At 42.3% G+C, this 22,094-nt stretch overlaps 1 protein-coding gene across 1 annotated transcript; it reads right to left on the minus strand.

Moving 5' to 3' along the window:
- Positions 1-1,291: 1,291 nt before the first annotated feature.
- LOC121706425 (serine/threonine-protein kinase 4-like) lies at positions 1,292-21,607 on the minus strand. The gene is made up of 11 exons (XM_042088169.1): positions 21,169-21,607; positions 19,242-19,322; positions 18,070-18,198; positions 17,692-17,806; positions 17,205-17,369; positions 16,903-17,070; positions 16,480-16,617; positions 15,997-16,125; positions 14,924-15,113; positions 9,808-9,959; positions 1,292-3,238 (listed from the first exon to the last, which is right to left on the minus strand). The coding sequence occupies exons 1-11, from the start codon at positions 21,210-21,212 to the stop codon at positions 3,083-3,085; spliced, it is 1,467 nt and encodes a 488-aa protein (XP_041944103.1). The 5' UTR covers positions 21,213-21,607; the 3' UTR covers positions 1,292-3,082.
- Positions 21,608-22,094: the final 487 nt, after the last annotated feature.

Here is a 22,094-nt window from a genome sequence, read left to right on the forward strand (position 1 = left end):
TGTTTGCCACCAGAAGGTCAAAAATTGATAACACCCTCCTATTTATACTGAACGTGACCCAACCCTTGGGCACATAGTGCTCACAAAAATAGCCACTGCTGCTGGCCACACCTTTTAACCTTGCAATAACTCATTGTGCCTGGCTGCATTGGCATTTGGAATCCTAGGGTTCTTCTTGGGTCTTTTGATTTATAGAACTGATATGACATTAAGCATAATGTGTTTAATTCCCAGCACAGGAGTGCTGTTTTCCAAAACAACCTTTAGCATTGCAACAGTCCCTCCCAACTCAAAATCCATAACATGGTTCACTGCACGATTATTGTATGTCTGTGAGAGTAAAATAGTGTTGCAATATGTTGCAATGCTGTTTCTCTGAGCCATAGCCTGTTTTTGCTGGAAACACTTAGATACAAACCCTCATTTTTCCAGTGACAATTTACTATACATAGCATGATGCATCACTATACTGGCTAGTGCCCAAGGGATAAAAGAAATGGCTATAAACTGTTCCCAACAATCCAATACAATTAAAAGCATTTTTCTTGCGAGGACTTCAATGTACTCTCCAAGGGAGTGTGAATAAGACTTAAGAATGGATATGAAACTTAGACAAAGACATGATGTGGTGATTTGCTATGGTCAAGGTACACTGATGAAATAAAATTAAAACAGTTTACTTTCATCGTAAATTTCTTTTTTTTGTCACTAAACTGCTTATTGTGAGAAAACTAAACCGTAATGTGATGTGAAGAATAGGTTTGTTGTAAGGTGACAAGGTAGAACAGCAAAGGGTTCACAGACTACACAGCAATAGGTGAGTTAATATGAATTTTCTTTAAAAATGTACATGGGAAAAAGCTGCTACAACAGACTGCTTAGACACACTTATTTAATGCAAAGAATCAAGATAGATACACACCTATCCCTTTTCATTTGGTGGCTGTACACCATCTGTGTTCAGAGTAGTAATACTTATCTGCATCTGACAAATCGAGATGGGAGTGAAGGATAGGACCAAAGGCAGCACAAGAGCCGTTTAGGCGAATCTATGAAACAAATACCACTGCCGCAGTGCATCAGAGTCCAGCTCAAAGTCAGATATTGGCCTTATTAAATATTAATTTGTGCTATTTGGATAAGATATTAGAAGGAAACAAAACACCTGGGAAGACAAACTTTCTTTTCCTACTTTAAGAAATGCAACTAGAGAACACAGTGACATTCAAGAGGGCTCTGGAGAACCTTCTTTCCCCTTTCAGTTTTAAAACACAAGTAAGCATCAGGCACATAAACTGGAATCTGTTTAATTGAACAAACATAAAAACAGGCAAACTCTAAATGCAAAACACTGACCGTTTCTATAGAGATCTTCTTTTGTAATTTAAGGCAGGACCAGTCAGAACTTAATAGCACAACCAAGGAAACTCAAAGTTGCAAACAACAGTAGGCTACATCATTCACATTATGCAGAAAATCTTTCCAGTGATAGCTACTTCAATCGACCAGCCAGGACTTGTATCAGGGGAGAAAGGAGCCCATTCTCAGAGCAGAATCTTAAAATGACACAAACTATGTGATGGACCACAAATAAGGCTGGTTTCAAATTGTGCTCCAAAAGATCCTTATGGTAGTCACATGGGACACATTGGCAGGTTAACATGTCCTAACATGTAACAATTCAGTAGACACCAAATCCAATGCTTTTAGACATCATAATAGGTAAATATAACAATGCATAATAAGGCAATTCAAAATAAATACATGCATCTTCCCTTTAGAATCAGCAGGACATAATAGTGAATAGAATTGTGATATAGTGGCTAGAATTGTGTTTATAGTACATATGTATTCATATTATATAACTATGAAATATCTATAAATTCACCTGAGACAATACAACCTGAGAAGCTATGCGCACAAACATGCAAATCCTGTTTTACAAAAAAGGCCAGATGTGTGTTCCTTTTTTTCAGAACCAATATACACTTTCAGTATATAAAAAAAGTCCCTAAGGCTTTCAAAATCTTTTCTTATTAGAAAAATAACAAATTTCAACTGTGCTGTTACTGAACGAGACAATATATTTTTTTTTTAAAAATGCACAGTGCAATAAATCAACAAAGTGCACTATTGTTCATTGGTTCACACAGACTAAGAATCAATATAACATTAAGATTTGTTCCCTTGTACTCAAACATTGTTTCCCTCACTTTTAAACACTGGCTTTGTAACTAATGAATCCTCTTTTTAGGCTGTTATCTTCGCTAGTTCTGACTTAGCAGACATGCACACCATAGCTTTGTGATGACTATGCATGATTGTGTTTTGAACTTGTTTGTAACCTGTAACTGTGTAACCGTTTGAGCTTTGGGCACAGCTCTGTAAATTGTGCGAGTTGATAGGTCCTCTTAAAGCCTGCGATACCACAGGAGATGATTCAGGTGATTACACTTAAGGCCACAGACTTGACCACAAGCATCTGCACTTCACCAGAAAATCCACATGAATGAAACATTTTCATTTCGGCCCTGTTTTAAACAGAATGAGGAATGTACATGTCTGTTTTGTTCAGACAACTAAGGATATAGCTTTATCATAGCTGGGGGTGGAATAACAGTGTGTAGCCAACACAGAGCAATCCATCAGTCTAAATTTGCTTGTACAATGCACAGCGGCGGAATGGCTGATGGGATACTACACAGGATACCACACACAAAAATAAATGAAGCTGGAAAAAAAAAAAAGGATCCTGCTCTATGATGGCGGGCAGACTGCAGTCAGGTGATGCCGAGAACCATCAGTTAGTACCAAGTCGTTACGACAAAACTAGGAAGACGGTAACAATAAGTATTATTCAAGATGGTGTGATGGTGTATGGCAGTCAAAAAAGGCAACCCTCCTGCTTGTAAAATAATACAGTACCATCCACACCGGTTATCTAGCAGTACCTACAGAAAATAAAAACATGAATTTCAAGTGCACTGAAATAACTTAAGGAGCAAGTCTGCATGCCGGACTGGAATGTCTTCGGTCGAACTACAGAGGTAAACACAGCCTCGGGGTGGCTGGCTGTGGTGGCTCAGTTCTTCTGCCGTCGCTTCTTGGCCTCGATGGCATCCAGGATGGGCTGGCGCTTGGCCTGGTAGCGCTGCCGAATCTCCTCGATCTCCTGTTCCATCTGAGGATCCAGGGATGCCAGCCTCCTCCTCAGCTCCTCCACACTCCACGAGCGCATCTACACACACACACAGACACACAGACACACACACGCAAATCAGAGCCCAGTCCAAAAATGCAGGCATGGTAGACAGTAGCTATATACACTGTACCAGCAAGGATGTATCTAAAGCAGTGGATGAATGAGACAACATTACATTACATTTACATTACATTACATTACATTTGGCTGACGCTTTTTAACCAAAGCGACTAACAACATGGTAAACAGTAAGTTTTTTAGAACAATTCTCACAATTTTAGGACAGTTTAAAAAAAAACATTAGAGTACAGTAAGAATAAGTGCGTCGGTGAGTGCTGTTTTTAACAGTTACTTGTCAGTTTAAAACGGCTGGTGAGTGCTAGGATCAGTAAGACTTGTTGTAAGTGTTGCTATGAGAGTAGATGTTCTCTAAAGAGCTGGGTCTTCAGGAGTTTTTTGAAAGTGGAAAAGGATGTCCCTGCCCTTGTAGGAACTGGCAGTGTGTTCCACCAACGAGGAACAACAGATGAGAAAAGTTTGGATTGGCTTGAGCGTACCGGTGGTAGAGCTAGACGTCGTTCGTCAGAGGAGCGCAGCGGTCTGGAGGTAGTGTAAGTCTGTATGAGGGCATTCAAGTAGGTGGGAGCAGAACCGGAGACTACTTTGTAGGCAAGCGTTAGAGACTTGAATTTGATGCGGGCCGCCATAGGTAGCCAGTGTAGCTGGATGAGCAGCGGGGTAACATGTGCCCTTTTGGGTTGGTTGTAGACCAGGCGCGCCGCCGCGTTCTGGATCATCTGAAGTGGTTTCACTGCGCAGGCTGGGAGACCTGTCAGGAGGGCATTGCAGTAGTCGAGTCGTGAGATGACTATTGCCTGAACCAGAAGTTGGGTAGCATCTTGAGTCAAGTAAGTCCTGATTTTCCGTATGTTGTAGAGTGCAAAACGGCATGACCGGGCGACTGAGGCAACATGATCTGAGAAGTTTAGTTGGTTGTCAAGAACAACTCCTAGATTTCTTGCAGTCCTGGTCGGTGAAACAGACAGGGAGTCAAATTTGATGTTGATGTCGTGGTGTATGGTAGGTTTAGCTGGGATGACCAGCAGTTCAGTCTTTGAGAGGTTCAGCTGGAGGTGGTGTGCCTTCATCCATGTAGCTATGTCTGAAAGGCAATCCGAGATCCGTGCTGAAACCAGGGGGTCGTCAGGTGGAAAGGACAGATAGAGCTGTGTGTCGTCTGCATAGCAGTGGTATGAGAAGCCGTGCGAACGGATAATCTGTCCCAAGGAGGTGGTGTAGATAGCAAAGAGGAGGGGGCCCAGCACTGAGCCCTGGGGGACCCCTGTGGTGAGATGGTGAGGTGCGGATAGCTGACCAAGCCATGATACGTTAAACGAGCGTCCTGTGAGGTAGGATTCAAACCAGGAGAGAGCAGAACCGGAGATTCCCATGTCAGCGAGTATAGAGAGAAGGATACGGTGATTAACCGTGTCAAAGGCAGCCGATAAGTCAAGCAGAATGAGTACTGATGACCGAGCGGTCGCCCTGGCTTCTTTTAAGGCTTCTGTTACAGACAGCAGAGCCGTTTCGGTAGAGTGGCCGCTTTTGAACCCAGACTGATTTGGATCCAGAAGGTTGTTCTGTGAAAGGAAGTCAGAGACCTGTTTGGAGACTGCTCGTTCAATGCCTTTGGATAGGAAAGACAGTAGTGAGACAGGGCGGTAGTTCTCGACTTGAGCAGGGTTGAGAGAAGCTTTCTTAAGTAACGGTGTTACCCGGGCCATTTTGAACGCTGTTGGAAATGTGCCGGAGGTTAGGGAGGCATTGATCACATGTGTGATAGCTGGAGCGATGGTCGGGCTGATGGACTGAAGTAGGCTCGTAGGTATAGGGTCCAGCGAGCATGTGGTAGGACGGCTGCATGTCAGGAGTCTGGACACTTCACTCTCGGAGAGAGGCATGAATGCTGAAAAAGATGTTCCAGCAGTCCCTAGAGGTTGTAGGAGTGCGGTATCTGAGTCAGATGCGTTGAGTGGGCATGTAGAGAATTGACTGCTGATTGCCGCCACTTTGTTTGTAAAAAATGAGGCGAGGGTATCTGCAGTAAGGCTGGATGGAGGAGGAGGCAGCTGAGGGTTGAGTAGCGATTTGAAGGTTGAGAAAAGTTTTCGAGTGTCTGTAGCGCTGTTGATTTTGTCATTGTAGAAAGCAGTCTTAGCAGCAGTGATGCTGGCTGAGAAGGAGGTCAGGAGTGTCTGGTAGTTTTTGAGGTCGTCAGCTAGTTTGGATTTGTGCCATTTCCTCTCCGCGGCTCTGAGTTTGGTGCGCTGCGATCGGAGGGTATCATTTAGCCATGGATGAGAATGTTTAGATCGAGCTGGCCTTGTGGTAAGAGGGCACAGCTCGTCTAGACACGAGGTCAGTGTGGAGCAGAGCGAGTCAGTGGCTTCATTAACCTCCAGAGAGGAGAAGGTGTTGAGTGGAGGTAGACCGGAGGCAACCACAGAGGAGAAGTGCGTTGGAGACAGGTTCCGGATGTTGCGGCGGAACGTGACCATCGGCTGAGGAGCCAGAGGCTGTTCTGACAGGCTGACGTTGAACTGGATGAAGAAGTGGTCAGAAAGATGGAGAGGCGTCACCATGAGGGTGTCTGTGCTGCAGTTCCGAGTGAAGATCAAGTCAAGCTCTTTGCCAGCTTTGTGAGTCGGTGGGCTTTGAACCAGTTCGAGGTCAAAGGAGTGGACCAGGGCCAAAAAGTCCGCTGAGCCTGGGGCATCTAAGTGGATGTTCATCCATGGGTTTTTGAGCACAATTCAAGGGAAAAAAAAACAACAGTGTGGACTTGATGGACCAAAAAAGCATGAGTCATTAGAGCACAGGTCTTGGAACAGTTGTTCCCCCAATCACCGATGTCACAGCAATTTCACACCCTCAGAGATGAGCTCGGTAAACTTGGGTCATGGCCTTGCGTTTTATTACATTTCCCTCAGTGGATTCCTTACGGCTCCAACCAGCAGTTCGAGGCTATTTATTGCCCCTGATCGATGGGTGGAGAAAATAACAGTGGCCTTGGTGTGCTGTCTGCGCTAAGTGCTGTGTCTTGACCCTTCAGGCTGAGAACAAAAAGACTGAACAGTCATTTGGCAAGGGTGAACTGAAACAGCCGTGACCTCCACTGGACAGAGAACTTATGCTTTGTATATTTCTGTAGAGTATCAAACTGAATACAGACTACAGACATGATATTGAGAATCAAACTGAATACAGATATGATATTATACATATTCTCTGTTTACCTATAGCTGTGGTTTCTGCTTTCCCGGGCTCAGTTGATGGACACTACTACATATAGGGATTTGAGGACACTACATTGACATACAAATATGAGTATTATGGCCTTACAAACCCTGTATCATCTTACAGGGACATTGTAGGAGACAAAAATATCAGATCAATAGACTGAAGCCAATCTTATCTTCTAAGCATTAAGGATGTTGTTGCACTGTCAATAATGTTTGAAACACTGCCCACTACACATTTCCTATAGAGATAATCATACGGTTATGCACTCTTTAGAGTAGTTAACACTGCTATAGGATTAAATGTAACGTCTGCCTATTGCACAAAAAGGGCACTTTTGCGTAGCAAGTGAACAAATATAATTTGTGTTCATTAGCACTGAGCTATAAACCAGTTTAACCCATCAAGGGAGCTGTAATGTGATTTAGCTTAGCTCAAATATCAATAAACTTTTGGCCAAAACTGTAGACTCCTTGTACCTTCGAACAGCAACAGAACCAAAAAAGGTCTCACTGTGACCGCATGATATTTAATAAACCTGAGATTGTAAGCAAACTGATCAGTCTCAAATGAGATTAAATTGCTTTACAGAATCACTGACTGGAATAGATACAGTTTTAGAAAAAAATGTGCAATGTCATGCACAGCCCTCCGTGCTTGTGCCCAACAAACACCAGACTTCAGTAGTCGCTCTGATGCCTCCGTCCAGGTGTCTAAAATGTCTTTCCCCGGCTCTATTCATGTGTATTGTTACTGCGACCACCCCTGACGCTGCCTGGGTCTCCTGCTGAGCCAAAAATGGTGGAATCTGCATCTTCCACTCAGAGCTAATGAAGCGTCCTGCAAGGACTCTCTCCTCGTCAGCAACGCCTGAATGTTTACGTGCATCCTGTCTGACCTGTAGATGATCAGACTTTATACTAATAAACCTCCACTGACTGTATCCAAGCACCAGCCTAAACCTGATCGTAAAGAAAATGTTTTTGTGTACAATAAGCAGCAACAGAATTATGCTTTACTGGGCTATTTTTCACAACTAAATGAATCCATTAGTTGAACTAGTTAACTGCATGACAGGACAATACAAAAGCTCATTGCAAAGCTCACCACACCCACTGCAAGACCAGAACCGCTACAAGAAATAAACCACAAGCCCACCACATATGACTAAAACTATGTCAACATAATGTTTAGTTCTAAGCATTGGACTGCTTCTAAAACCCCAAAGCAATACATCTTTATTTGTGCACGAGGAGAGGATTGTGGGCCAACGACAAGCCTTGCTGCCGTGCATCTCAAAAGTTCCTTCAGACAGACATCAGAAGATGTCAATACAGTTTGGTGACATTGCTTCACAAAGGGCATCAAGGCGGGCCAGAAATAAAAGCAAACGACCGCTTGAAAAGAGGCCTAAAAATAGACACCACCATCTTCTTTCAGCAAGTAAGCAGACCGATTCTAACTGACACTTCAATTACAAAACATGTTCACACCTCTGAAGACTCACTCCTGGCTTAGCCTTCATGAAGTGTGATTTTTTTTCATTCATTATACATCATTCCAGGAATGAAAAGAATCACAGTATATACTGCTATTAATATATAAATAAACAAAAGGCTGTTTACGTAGCACAACAGAGAGAGAAACTTTGGCAGGACTTTTCTGACCTCGTAAAAGACAGACCGAATAAACACCAAAGAAACTCCCAGAGCCTGTGCGTTCATCTGATGAGGCAACTGCGGCCAACTTCAGTGTTCTGCCACTGTGCATCATCACTGTGGCGAACCTAGAAAACATACTAGCCTGACAAGACCACTGGAGGGAACAAAGTAGCAGTCCTCAGGATGCCAGACATGATCACTCATTCACCTTCAAAAAGGTGCAGTATGTGACAAAATATATAAACCCTGCTCCGATAGAGGTGATGTGGAATGACTTGGGAGTTCAGCAGTTTCTTCAGGCATGCTAAAATCTGAGAGCCTGTCCAAAATCAAAGGCCTTTTCCTCAAAACTGATGGCAAGGCTGCCACACTGTGACAAAAGATGAAATTCATTTTTTTTTTCTCCACAGACTCTCATGAAGACTACATTGAACTTAAGAGATGCATCCCACTCACACTTACGGACTACGACTAATACAAAATGCATGTTCATGATCTCTTCAAGGACGAGTAAAAAAAAAAAAAATCAAGTGTCCTCAAAACATGTTGCATCACTTTCCAGGACAGTGGCGGCTCATACACACAGCTGCGTGCGTTGCAGTGCTGGAGACGCATCCCGTTCACTTTACTTGGGCTTACGTCATCCGTTGCTGAACTGAATTGTGGGTCTGTTGCGTTGTGTTGCTCCCGTCGCTCGCGTTGAGAAGTTCAGCTGTTGCTGCACCGGCGGACGGTACCAGCCAATCAAATTATGAACAAGCGAACAACAGACTGCACCAGCCAATCAAATTACGGTTATACCTTAAGTCAGTTGCATAGCTACCGTCGGGAACACCCACTGGCATGCGTTGACGAAACTCAACTGTGTGTAGAAGCCCTGTGCTGTCATAGCAGTGACCCAGCACTGCAGGTGGTTTCCTTGTTGACTTATGCTGTTTCTCAACCAGCCTACTTGCACACTTCAAATACTTAGCTTAAGTATATAGTGCAGATACTGGGACAATACTAAGATTAAGAGCGAGAAAACCCATTCACATCTTGTTTCCATGGCTGTTTGGACTGGATAGGAGCCTCACATATAGACCCTTTCAACAATAAAAACAAAAACAATGCTTGAACGTTCTATTTGGGCCCCAATCTACTTCCTCTGCATTAAGATAACATATGGAATGTTAAAAAGGAAGTCTTGTGGGGCCAACTATGATGCTGATAATGGAACTCTCTTGAAAGGGTCTATACTAAAGGTGCTGAAACACACCTGTATACTCACATAAGCACACATACACCTTCACACATGTGCACACACACTCATCTAGTGTGGACATGCATCAACAGGGTCTCTGACTGGATTATAAAGGAGAAATCTGGTGATTTTTCACATAGATCTCCATTTCTCGAGCTCACTGAGTACTACGGAAGTAAGCGTTCAGTGTACTGATGGAAGTATGCGGTATGCGACACAGCCTTACTCATCTGCCCAGTGTGGCTGTGTATGATTTGAACATGTGGCTTGGAAGGGTGTGGGTAAAAAAAGGGGGTTGTGTTTCAGCCATATTCCAGAGAAGTTTCGGTGACCTCAATCATCTGCCTCAGGCTGATCTCTAATAGAACTGGACATGTTGTTTTAGTAAACACACAACTTACCACCTCAATGTCTACTTCGGCGGGGAACTTGCGGTTGTCTGCATTGTTGGCTACGTTTGGGGACTCTCCATGGTTCTGGGTCTCCTTCTCCTTCTGCTCAAAGTACTCCAGGAACGATGGTTTGGCAGGCTGCTGCATGGTCTCGTCTCTCCCTGCGGAACAAGTACAAGCAGGCAGAGATGTCACTACTTAGGAACATCTACAACTCCACTAAAACATGTGCAAGTCTGATGCCACCATAATGTTAAGTATAGCCATGTGTTTGTGTGTGTGTGTGTATTCACCAACAGTTCTTGACAGCTGCATTAAACAATTATTTCATGACTGGAGTGGTGCGACACAGGTACTATCTGAGAAACTGTCTGACCCTTTCATATCTGTATTCTGCAGGTAAAAGTCAGAGAATGTATAATATGAATCACCTGACAACACCTCATTTCTGTGGTCGTTATAGTGCTCCATTAGGTAGATCATGGCCTGACTAATAAGATTATGTGGCTTTCCTAATGGTTTTGGTCCATTGCTGAATTAAATGGGCTAGGGGAATGTTTCATCGGAGTAACCTTGGGGGATAGTCGGAATACTTTTTCAAATATGTAGTCAAGGAATTTTAAGCACACGAACATGCCTGGTGGGTCTCTTAAAGGTGCAGCCCTATGTCGGCTCCATATGTGCAGAAGAACCCCATGCTGAGACACATAACCCTTCGGCCCCCCACTGAGCTAAGACCCTCTGCTTATCATTAATTCACAGGCTCTTCAATTATTCACACACTTCCTTATTGTCTTAGCCACTCTTCCCTCTTCCTTTAGAGCAGATTTAGTACATAAGCAAGCAAGGCACAAGAGGTTGATTTAGCAATGGCACCACAAAACATCATTCTAAGTTATGACACTATTAATACAACTACACATGGAAACAGCAGACTCCCGAGACAAATCTAATGCTGGCACAGCCTCAACACCGTATGATTACAATCATTACAAATCGCTGAAAGACCATGCAAATGACAAAAAAAACACTTGCCATTTTTTGTATTTTTTTTTTTTTGTATCACAACCTAATTTCAAGTCTGAGAGTCTCAAGTCTCTGAGAACAAAGCAGGTGAACTTGCATGTTTAAATAGATTTTGCTGTCATTTAACATCAAAACAACATACGTTTAAAAATAATAAAAAGTAGGCTATTAGTAAGCTATACCTAAGCAGAACAACATAGTGAAGCAATGATTTGGATGACCAAAATAACTGTCCAATGAGCCTTTTTGACTTGCAGATCATTTAAACAATACAAATAATGCAGAATTAAATTCTTATATGGAAAAACAACAACCCACAAATGCAGGCTATCCTTGAACGTACAAAATCACAAGATGGCAAAACCTTGGAGTGATTGCGCTAAACCCTATTTCTTGACCTTTTCACCAAGGCGTGTCAATCTCAAAATCCTCTAAAACCCAGAAAATGTTTCCCCTGCACAGATATGTCTCGATCATACTTGTCTCCTCATGCAATTCACTTCACTGTAATCCTGGTCACCCTATGACTCACCATTGTGTCTTGGCATCCACCACTACTTGCTGCTAAATGTATTACTTTGAGCCCAATGGCTCAACTCTCCCTCTCGACTACTACCATGGATACCACCCTGGCGAACACACCTTGTGTGGTGAGCCTTCAATTGGAGGAATTGTGGAATATTTCAGCAGACCAACAAAATTAAACCTGAAGATAAACCAAGGACCCCCCCAAACGCACACCACCATCTTTGAAACCCAGATGTTACAAACGCATATGAAAAATGTAAAAGGTATATGATGTATGGAAAGTAATGTAAAGCTACATATACAGTGCAGGGGCAGCCGTGGCCCACTGGTTAGCACTCTGGACTTGTAACCGGAGGGTTGCCGGTTCGAGCCCCGACCAGTGGGCTGCGGCTGAAGTGCCCTTGAGCAAGGCACCTAACCCCTCACTGCTCCCCGAGCGCCGCTGTTGTTGCAGGCAGCTCACTGCGCCGGATTAGTGTGTGCTTCACCTCACTGTGTGTTCACTGTGTGCTGAGTGCTAATTCACGGATTGGGATAAATGCAGAGACCAAATTTCAATCAAATCAAAAGAGTATATATACTTATACAGATCAGGTATCCAAACATGAGGCATACAAGAGGTGGTTCCTACAGATCTCTGTCCTGTGTCTGCTTTGCAGTGGCCAGCATAAGAGAGTGGACAGAAAACCTTGGTGAGACTACACAGAAGGCTGACTAGAATTCAAGGCCATTTATTTAACATTAATGTATACGCTTACAGTTTTGGGCAGTGCTTCCGATAGCTGTCGAAACCTTGGTGATGTCATTGCACTGGATATGACGAGGCTAATTCAACTGACTAATCATTTTTGTCCTGAGTGTCTCTTTCCGGAACCTGCCAATTCTAACCAACTGCCATTTAATTCTGAAAGTGCCATTAGAACGAATCAATAACTTATTCTGGGCCACACTCTGATACATACTGAGGGTGGACCTGTCACCGAGAGGAAGTGACTGGGGGAAATTTTAATTTTAGAAAGGAAATGTGGTTCAGCGCAGGTTTCTTAAGAAATGTCAGCTTTACAGCTATTTGATAATCCATACAAATCTGATTCTCTCTCACCGTTGGGTATCTGAGGGCAAACTGTGGCCTGGCCTCGATGCTGATAGATTGGTTTCATTTAGGCTACCAGACACCAAGGTGTCAGAGCTGCAACTGGAGCTGAACACACTGAGGAGCACAAAGACTGACTTCAAAGACAGCCCGCAACATCATCAATCTGTTTTCTGCATTTAAACAATACCTGTTGGGCTATAATGACTGGGACAAAAAGCTATAATGTGTGGAAAAAAAGATTATATAAGTTCTAAATATACTAGGTAAATCAACATCAACAGAAAATAACCACAAAACACACAGGACTTTTACTGTCTATATGTGATTACTCAAATGCAATTTACATAAATCTCAGAAATGGAAATAAAATCTTTACGGCAAAAGAGAGTGATGGCAATTTTGCTGTATGAATACCTTTAAAATGGAAGAGCTACTGAGAATTGTCTAAGAGCACTGTTTCCTGTGCAGGAAAGAGCAAGCAGTGTAATTAAAAATCAATCTGGAGATAAAACTGCAACTCACTGTCTGCCGTACAGCCTTTCTAATGCTCTGAGAGGACAGTATAGCTAACCTTCCCCTATCAAACGAGCTCAGTGAGACAGAACACCTGAAACCTCTCCATCCAGGCTGACGCGATTAAGAAAAATAAGGTCCCCCTGATTAGAAATCCATGTTGAGGCAAGAGCCAGCCTCACATTTTCAACCTGGGTCACTTGAAGTTAAAGGCCAAGCAAAACACTGATTACGTACAGATTTCATATTGTTTCACCGCACCAATCTAACCACAAAACTTTAAGGAGGCGTATCAGGGGTAGAACTCGTACTGGAGGAACTACCAGCACGTTACCACCAACAAAAAAAAAAAACTCTTCAGCCTCATATAAACAGTTTATGTTACAGTAGTAGCCAAAGACAAAATTAAATAAATAACATCACCCATGAACATTGATTTCTTGGTCTCACTATAATTTCCATTGTAAAGCCCAATTTATGGTTCTGTGACGACTCGATGCAGTAGCTATGCCATTGCCTTTACGCCGTCTCGAACCTTTTTCATTCCTGCGTCACCTGTGTCCCTGTAGCTCACCAATGAAATGGTAGTTAGATTGTCAAACTCCATACACTGCCGTGGTTAAATATAAATGTTTTTTTTTGCTCTTTTCTTGCTTAGATTTTGTAAAAGTTATCGAGAAAGACACAATGTAATCCAATAACCTAGTTATTGTAACCATAAAATACGCCTGAGGTTATTTGTGAGGTGTCTGCCAGCCAGTTTATGTTATGTTAGCAAGCGAACTCCCCTCAACAACAGACATCTCAACCCACGAGACCAAAGAACCGCAGTAATAACCATATTGGCCTCCCATGGGACCTATGTAGTTTCATCTGTCAATCAACCCGTCAATGAAATTGTCCTCCATCAGTCAATCACTGCTCATTATCATGTGGTGAACTGAATTATCAACAAAATTCGCTTGAAGTCACTCCCCACGATTAATAGTCAAATGAGGTATGGTTTAAACAGCATTTGCAGTAGGGCTGGATGATACGGCCCTGATCTCAATATGTTGAGGAGAAATGGCAATATACGATATATGATATGGCACAATAAAATAATGTTTATATAGTTACACAAGGTTAACGCAACACTGTCCTACATCTTAATAGTTGTATTCAATAAAAGTTTTTCAATAAAAAAAAAAAACCTGATTGCACTTACAACTCTGCAAGAAAGACACATGAGCACACAAAGCAATGAAAAGGCATCATCCCGCTACTGTAGGGTCTTTCTGTGTCAAATCAGGTTGTTGCTGCTGCACCCTCTCAGATTTGGTTCAAATCTTGTCTATATCATGAATGGGTCCCAAAACCAAGGCCTGTCAAATATTTATTTTCAAATCCAATGTGTTGATATTGATGCCCATGATATTCTACAAGCATAAACCTAGCTTGAATATCTGGCATATGATAAACTAGCTTTGAGAGAAAACTCCACACATGATCTCACCCCAAAACATCTGTCCATCTAATGAAACAGTACTGACACCAAGTGGACACTCCTATAACTGAGATGGGTGAGCTACAGCACAACCTGGTCCAGTGGGGGCCCAGGGCATACTGGGTCTCAATTTTAAAATCATTTGCCCAAAAATGTCAAAAGTGAGGTTCATATAAATGTGAAAAAACAGGTCATCTAAAAAATACTTGGCAAACTTGATTTACTTTCAGATATTATACTAATTCACACCAAATATGCTGCATTTTAATCCGTTTCTCTGAAGAGTCGCCAATTAAATGAAACTCAATCAAGAAAGAATTAAAAACAAATAACTAACCTTACAACTCCAAAAGCCTTCTGCATGACAACAAACAAAAAACCTCCAGAATGACTGGGAATGTTTCCCAAAACGTAAACACCGTCAAACCCACACCAAGTGCAGGGGTAACCTTCAGCGGAATTTAAGTTGCACTTACTTTTCATTGTTCCAGCATCTTCATCTTCATCATCCGAGTTGATGACCATGGTGCCCATTTGAGATACCATGGTGCCGCTATGCTCAATCATGGTGCCCGCTGAGCTGCCCAGAGACCCAGCCGCCCGGATGGTGCCCAAGTCAGAAGTGCCTGCCCTGACCATGGTGCCCTGGTCCACGTCATCCTCATCCTAGTGTGGTACACATGCACACGCAAACAGTACATTTCAATTTCACAGTATCAAAAAATATGCCACGATTACTTTATTATACAGGTACATAAAAATGGTCAACAACACAAATGAAAATGTACGTAAGGTGTACTGTTTGCCCTGATGACAGAGATATCCACGCACTGGCGCCCCCCCCTGTGACGTGTTCGCCCCCGGTTTCAGAGCTATTCTAAATGCAAAAATGTATAGAGGGAGTTATGACAAAACTGTGACTGTTAACAAACTATAAGCTATATAAGGTAGGCCCTATGCTAGGCCTATTACACAACATAAATTGTCACTAGGCTATGAGTGAGCATAGCTACGGTATAGGCTAAATCAAGGGGAAATAATGAGTACGTCTATTCTAAGGTAAAGTCCACAAAAATAGACTTGATAGGCCCGCCAAACACTGCCGGAACTTTAAGAACGAACGATATTTTGCGTTCCGAACCGGTTCAAGACCGATATGTTGGTGGCGGAACGCATGCAAGAACGAAAACGTTAAACATAGGCCTACCTAAACCGTTCGGAACGGAACGTTTGAAAAATAATTTCGTTTTCAAGCCCTGCAATGGAGTCACGAGTCCATGTACCAAGTTTGGTTTTGATACGTGAAAGGGTTGGTGTGATATGACCTACTTCCTGTTTGGCAGCTACGCCGCCGATTTCGCTTGATTGTGATGGGCAAACACTTTTGAAAGTCAAAAGTATGCTGACGGGAATAATAAAAAGATAGTACACTTAAGAAGAACGATAGTGTGAATACTTCAGCAAGTACGCTAATAATTGTATACGTTTGCCAAACTTTGTCTTTTGTTGTGTTTTACTGTGTGTGTAGCTGCAACTGTGGTGCTCGTACCGAGTTCTCCTCCTCGTCCTGGTCCTGCTCCCTCTGCTGCTCCTCCTGCTTCTTCAGCTTAATCTCCATTGCGTCAGTGATCAGGGCCCGTAGGATGCTGCTGGGATTGGAGCTCTTAGTGAACGGGTGCTTGGGGACAGAGCAGAACAAAATGAACACCGTAAATACTCACAGCCAAGACAACAAGCTGAAATACTGCAGGGAAACTAGACACAACAGGGAAACATACAACAGGGAAACATTAAAAAGACCAAACGCAGTGCTGTTTATTTGCATTGTTTTTTACTAGGCTCTCTCCAGTGAGAAGCCAGTAATATGAAGGCAATACTTAACAGACCGGATAGAGATGTACAATATTGTATGAACAGTGAGTAAAAGACAATGAAAGAAAGGCTGGGCAAGTGTGCACTAGAAAAACAGGCTTCACGTTGGAGGGAGGGAGGGGGGGGGGGGGGGGGGGGGGTGGGTGAGTGAGTGGGGTACCTGCAGAAGCTGGGTGGCCGTGGCTCTGTTTTCAGGGTTCTTCACCAAGCACTGCGTCACAAAGTCTTTGAAAGGCTCAGACCACTGGTCAGGGTGTCTGAACGTGGGGGGAGGATTGGTGGGGATCATAAAAATGGCCTTGAGGAAAAAGAGAAGTCACATGATGTTAGAGGCTCTCTGACCATACAAGTCCACAAAATTCTCTAGAGGGTATATAACAACTCAATCACAATGACTGGCCAACCCTGATATTTTTATGACAAAAGTAAACACTTTGACTTTTGAAACAAAATTGTATCACAAAATCCAGACTACAACAATAGTCTATTATAAGCTACAGATTTAAGATAGGCCATGTTCAATGAATATATGGGTTTATGAAAACCAATAAAAGTTGATCACAAAAAAAAAAAGAATGCTCACCCTCATCGGGTGGATGTCTGCGTACGGAGGCTTGCCCTCTGCCATCTCTATGGCTGTGATGCCCAGAGACCAGATATCCGCCACACAGTTGTACCCGATCTCTTGAATCACCTCTGGTGCCATCCAGAATGGCGTGCCAATCACAGTGTTGCGCTTTGCCATGGTGTCCTGCCCGTCAAAGAAAAATTTGAATATTGTTGGACAGATGACATTAGATTTAGATTAGATTTAGACAATTTAGCTACAAAAAACACAACATAAACACAACACATTTCACTTGGGACACTATGGGACCTTCATACCGTTAGCTGTCCAGCCACACCAAAGTCAGCTAGCTTGGCCTGTCCCTCAGCATTGAGCAGGATGTTCCCAGCTTTGATGTCCCTGTGAATCTTCCTCATAAAGTGAAGGTACTCCAAACCTTTTAAAGTGAACTGCAGGATAGCGGCAATCTCATCCTCTGTCAACTGCGGAGCACAAAAGTGGTTAGCTCTCACCATACAATTAATTCTTGTCTCATAAACAGACGCAGATCATTAACAGATTTCATCTGTTAAATTCTTTGACATAACAATCATGGGTCAAACAATGAAGTGTCTGTGTGGGTAAGGGTGGTGTTCTTGTAACAGAGGTCATGTTGAAGACTTGCAATGCTCCCACTTCTTCTTTAAAGCAATCAACTATTGTCTTTGACCGACTGGGAGCCTTCAGAGGCTTTATTCAGGGGAACTAGAGTGGCGGAACCTCTGTTCTCTGAGGCGCAGTGGAAGTGGTCAACTTCTGTCTCACCGTTTTATTGCGTAGCCGGATGATGTCAGAGACAGAGCCGGCGCCACAGTACTCCATGACGATCCACAGATCTGTGTTCTTGAAATAACTTCCATAATACTTCACAACATGTGGACTGTATAATAAACAAAAAAAGGAAAGACTTTATGACTCGCCTGGAAAGGTACCCTCGTCAATCTGAAGTTCAAGGACATTATCAGAAGAATCCTAATTGACATGTTGCAATTTCTCATATCAAGATGCAAACAGAAAGTGGTTTGGAGTAGTAGTAGCAATGACACCTGTCAATCATCAGTCATTCAATCAGCCATAAAAACCTCTGCTAAATACCTGTAACTTTACTTTGACTTTATTTTATAAGGTATTAAGAGCAGTCACCTATTGCACTGTTGCATGATTGAGATCTCCTTGATGATCTCCTGCAGATCCGACTCCACCGGCACCTGCTTGATGGCCACAATCTCCCCTGTTTCCTTAAAATGGGCTTTGAACACACTGCCATAGGAGCTGTTGGGGGAAAACCACACACACACACACACACACGACAACATTTATTGTCACAAATCAATAAACTTCAAATATCTAACTAACTAAGCTAAGAGTGCCGCTCATGCTCATTTGAGGCGTGGATACCAGTAGTGTTGCATCATTCAGCAACAACAATTATGGTGACGACCATAACAAGGATTTTAGATGTTTGGTGAGACAGGGTAGTAGTTGCCTTGACGTTGAAGGAAGTTCCATTCACATGGGAGTAGGCGACACCCAACTGAACTTCCCTTTAATGTACCCTGTGCTAAGAAAAATAGGACTTGATTTAGGACTTGATGTCTAATTTGTGACATTTCATTCCGAAACTGAGTAACAAAAAATATTCACCATTTTAATCAAACCAACAGAGCAAAACGAGTTGTATCATACAGGCCATGATGTAAGCCTGCACCAGACTTTGATTCAGACAGTTACACAAGAACGGGAAAAAAACAACAAATATGCATCAGTAGAGAAAACAAAAACACACACCTATAGGAAGTTGAGTAAGAGGAAGTAAGGAGGCATGCTCAGTAGTGATGGGTTTCGCTTAAATTTTGTATTCAAAAGCAGACTACCAAGACAAGAAATTTAGAATAACTTCCAAGCAGAAAGCAGTGTCCCTACACTAACGTTAGAATACTGTTGGGTTGTCGAGGTTTGCACACTATAATGTTAAAGCTACTTGTCAATATCTAATTCTTGTGCAAGGCAAGTATAACTATAGGCTATTTATTTTATTGACTACGACACAGAATGTTTGCTCAACATTTCAACCCCCCCCCCCCCCTTCACCTACCACAAATACAATTAAATTCTGTGGGAAACACTGACAACACAGTGTATTTTCAAAAGTAGAGAATATCACCGCACACTGGTCTAACATAAATGTTTATTAGGAATGAATGGCAAGTTTCGCCATTGGCTTCCTCAGATCCACTCATAGTTTATTTTCCATCTGTAGGCCTAAATCTAGTAATACAATAAAATTGTTGAACATTCAAATCACCAGCACTCACCCTTCGCCAATTTTCTCTAAAACATCAAATACTTCCTCTGGCTGCTTTGTCAAACTGTCTTCACTCAACTTCTTGAGTTGCCTTCAGGGGGAAAAAAGAGAGAGAACATGTCACACCAAAGTACACACTTCACACAAAGTACAAGGGATGACTTGCATGCATGAATTGACAACAGAATGTTGTTTTTTTCCAGTGAAGTTCCTATTTTCTTGCTTTAACCTATCATGTGCTTTTTGATAGCTGAGGAGAACTGACTTTTGTTTTTATCACCATCACTATGAATAGCATCACATTTTTTTATCCCCTCTATTCCTTTCTATTCTATTTCTATTCCTATAAGGAATTTCCCAGAGCACAAACTACACCATGTGTTTGCAGTGCTATCCTAAATGTACTAGGCCTATAAAAAGGGCTGTTAAAGTATGTAATAGCCAGCATTATGCAGACAATTCTTAACCTACTTCCAACTTGTTCAGAGAGTCAGACCAGAAATGTCCGAACAGTCAATAACATGTACCACAGGTTGGCATACTGTTTACAAAACCATTCACAATGAATGTACTAAAACACTTGCAATGTTCTTGTGAGCTGCTCCATAAAAAATATGTTCTGTCTAGGCAATAGTCCTACCAGTACTAATTTACATCAGAGGCAGTGGCATTGTGAAGATATTTTGCAATAGTCAGTCAAGACTGTCAAAGACGATTAACACATTCAGTGACTAAGTAAAGCACCAAAACCACTGGGTGAACATCTTCATCTGGTGATAGGTGGGAGGTAGGTCCAAATCACAAAAAGGCATGGCCTAAGGTGAGTACTAGCCTAGGCCTATCCGTTCCCATTGCTATGCGGATCTTGGGCCCTAGGGCCCTATTGCTATGAGGAACAAATAGACTGGTTGCAAAACACACTCAGATACTATTTACCTACACTAACGTTAACCATCGGACTCTATTTAAGTCACAGATAACCCTGCATTCACCAAGACAACAGGCAAAGTCAAGCGTTTGTACTTTACCCTTTCCAAACCATCATTCAGACTACTGAATGATAGTGACTGACTTCACAGGCCAATGGGCCTATAATATCAACCAAATAATAGATCTATCAGAGTATCTATTAGGCCTACTCCTCTACTACGACTGGTAAAACATTCAGCACTAAATAGCAACATCTAAAAGACACAAAACAAATGTTGTAGTAGTGTAACCTGGTTATTGCATTAGCTTGTTGAGCCACTTCGTTTATCATGTAGCTGCAGGCCTGAGTGACTACAAGCAATGAATGACTCAATCTCACAGTAACACTTTCCCTCCTCCATGAGTAGTAAGACTTTCCTGTTACAAGTGTCAGTAACGTTGTCTAGATGTAGACTATTAATTTCTTTCTTAATCCGTTTAACATCAGGAAAGCAGACTGTCAGGTAAAACACGTTACTGCAGAGCAAAAATAGAGGCCACGTGAGCCAACTAACATACCATCAACACACAACTTACTGAACTTTAAACTCGTAACATTAGTTAAAGTAACTAGATCTAGTCGCTACCAGTGTGTAGCTGCTAATGAACTTGTCAACGACGCGTTTAGGGCTCCCATAAGATGTGAGCCTGGTAACGTTAACGCACAGGTTCGAGTTCAGCCATCGTTACTTTATTCATTAATCCAAGTTACCGTTACATCATGTCATAACAAAATAAAATAATAACCATTCCTGAAACAGTCTGTCATCTCACGTACTTGAGAAGCTCAACATAAATGAATGCAATGCTGAGCAACTGGTTAGTTCTCGTTATCTGCCCAGAGATTTAGAAAGTTCAACTAACGATAACGTTAACATGTAACGTTACGTTAGGTGGTGGGCACGCAGTGTTGATAGTTTAATATCTAAGCTAACACAGCTAGGAAACTAACGGTAATTGTTTCTTACCTGCGTGGATGGTTCCTTAGCTGTACCTTCTCTTTATTCTCCATGGTTTATTTTGACATTTGAGAACGATTTCCACTATTTCCTTCCTCAGGCAACAAACCCGCCAACGTTAGCTAGCTAACGTTAATGCGCTGAAGCAGCAACTAGGGGCCAAATAGAAAGCCCACTCAGCTAGCTAGCTAAACAGATGACTGCGCTAACACAAATAGCAGGTGTACTTAGCTTGCTAACGCTATAAGCTGGTATGATATTCAACTTTACACAGTGGTTTACGTTTCCCTTGTATTCGCCATATTTCATTAACTTCGACAGTGTAACAGCTAGCAGTTAACAGTTTGGAAGGCTAACTGACGTTAGTTGAGAATCAGGAAGCAAGTCGAGAGACGAGGCACGGAAGTACTGAAGTGCTTGACAAAGACTAGTGACTAGGAAAATCCAATCTCTAGAGACAAACGCGGACGATAGAGGGCGTCACGTCTCTGGTAAATGGTCTGGGTAAATATTAGAGCATGTGGTAAATGTACTGTTATATTACTACAAAACCAATTCTCCCATTTAGGTCTTAAGAGATGCCATTTCATATTTTTTGGGCTGACTTTCATCACTATGCATGCTTATCACTATGTACGCTTAAATTACAATTGTAATACCTACATTAATATATGCATTTATGGGAAAATCATAGATCACATTCTCGGATTTCAGATTGTGCAAGTGAGCTACCTCCCCCTGATCACACTCCACTGACACACTAGTAGTGACAACCTTCACCAAAATCTTCGTTGCTGATCTTAATTTGGGACCTTCCTCCTCCGGAATCATGTTCACACGGCATACCCAGATCCATCATTTCCACTGAATCTGATCTAGTGTACATTGTTCATGCTACACCACAGCCTGCTTTGTGATGTGCACAAAGAACCAAC

This window comes from Alosa sapidissima, chromosome 4 (assembly GCF_018492685.1).
Source record: "Alosa sapidissima isolate fAloSap1 chromosome 4, fAloSap1.pri, whole genome shotgun sequence".
Classification (NCBI taxonomy): domain Eukaryota; kingdom Metazoa; phylum Chordata; class Actinopteri; order Clupeiformes; family Clupeidae; genus Alosa; species Alosa sapidissima.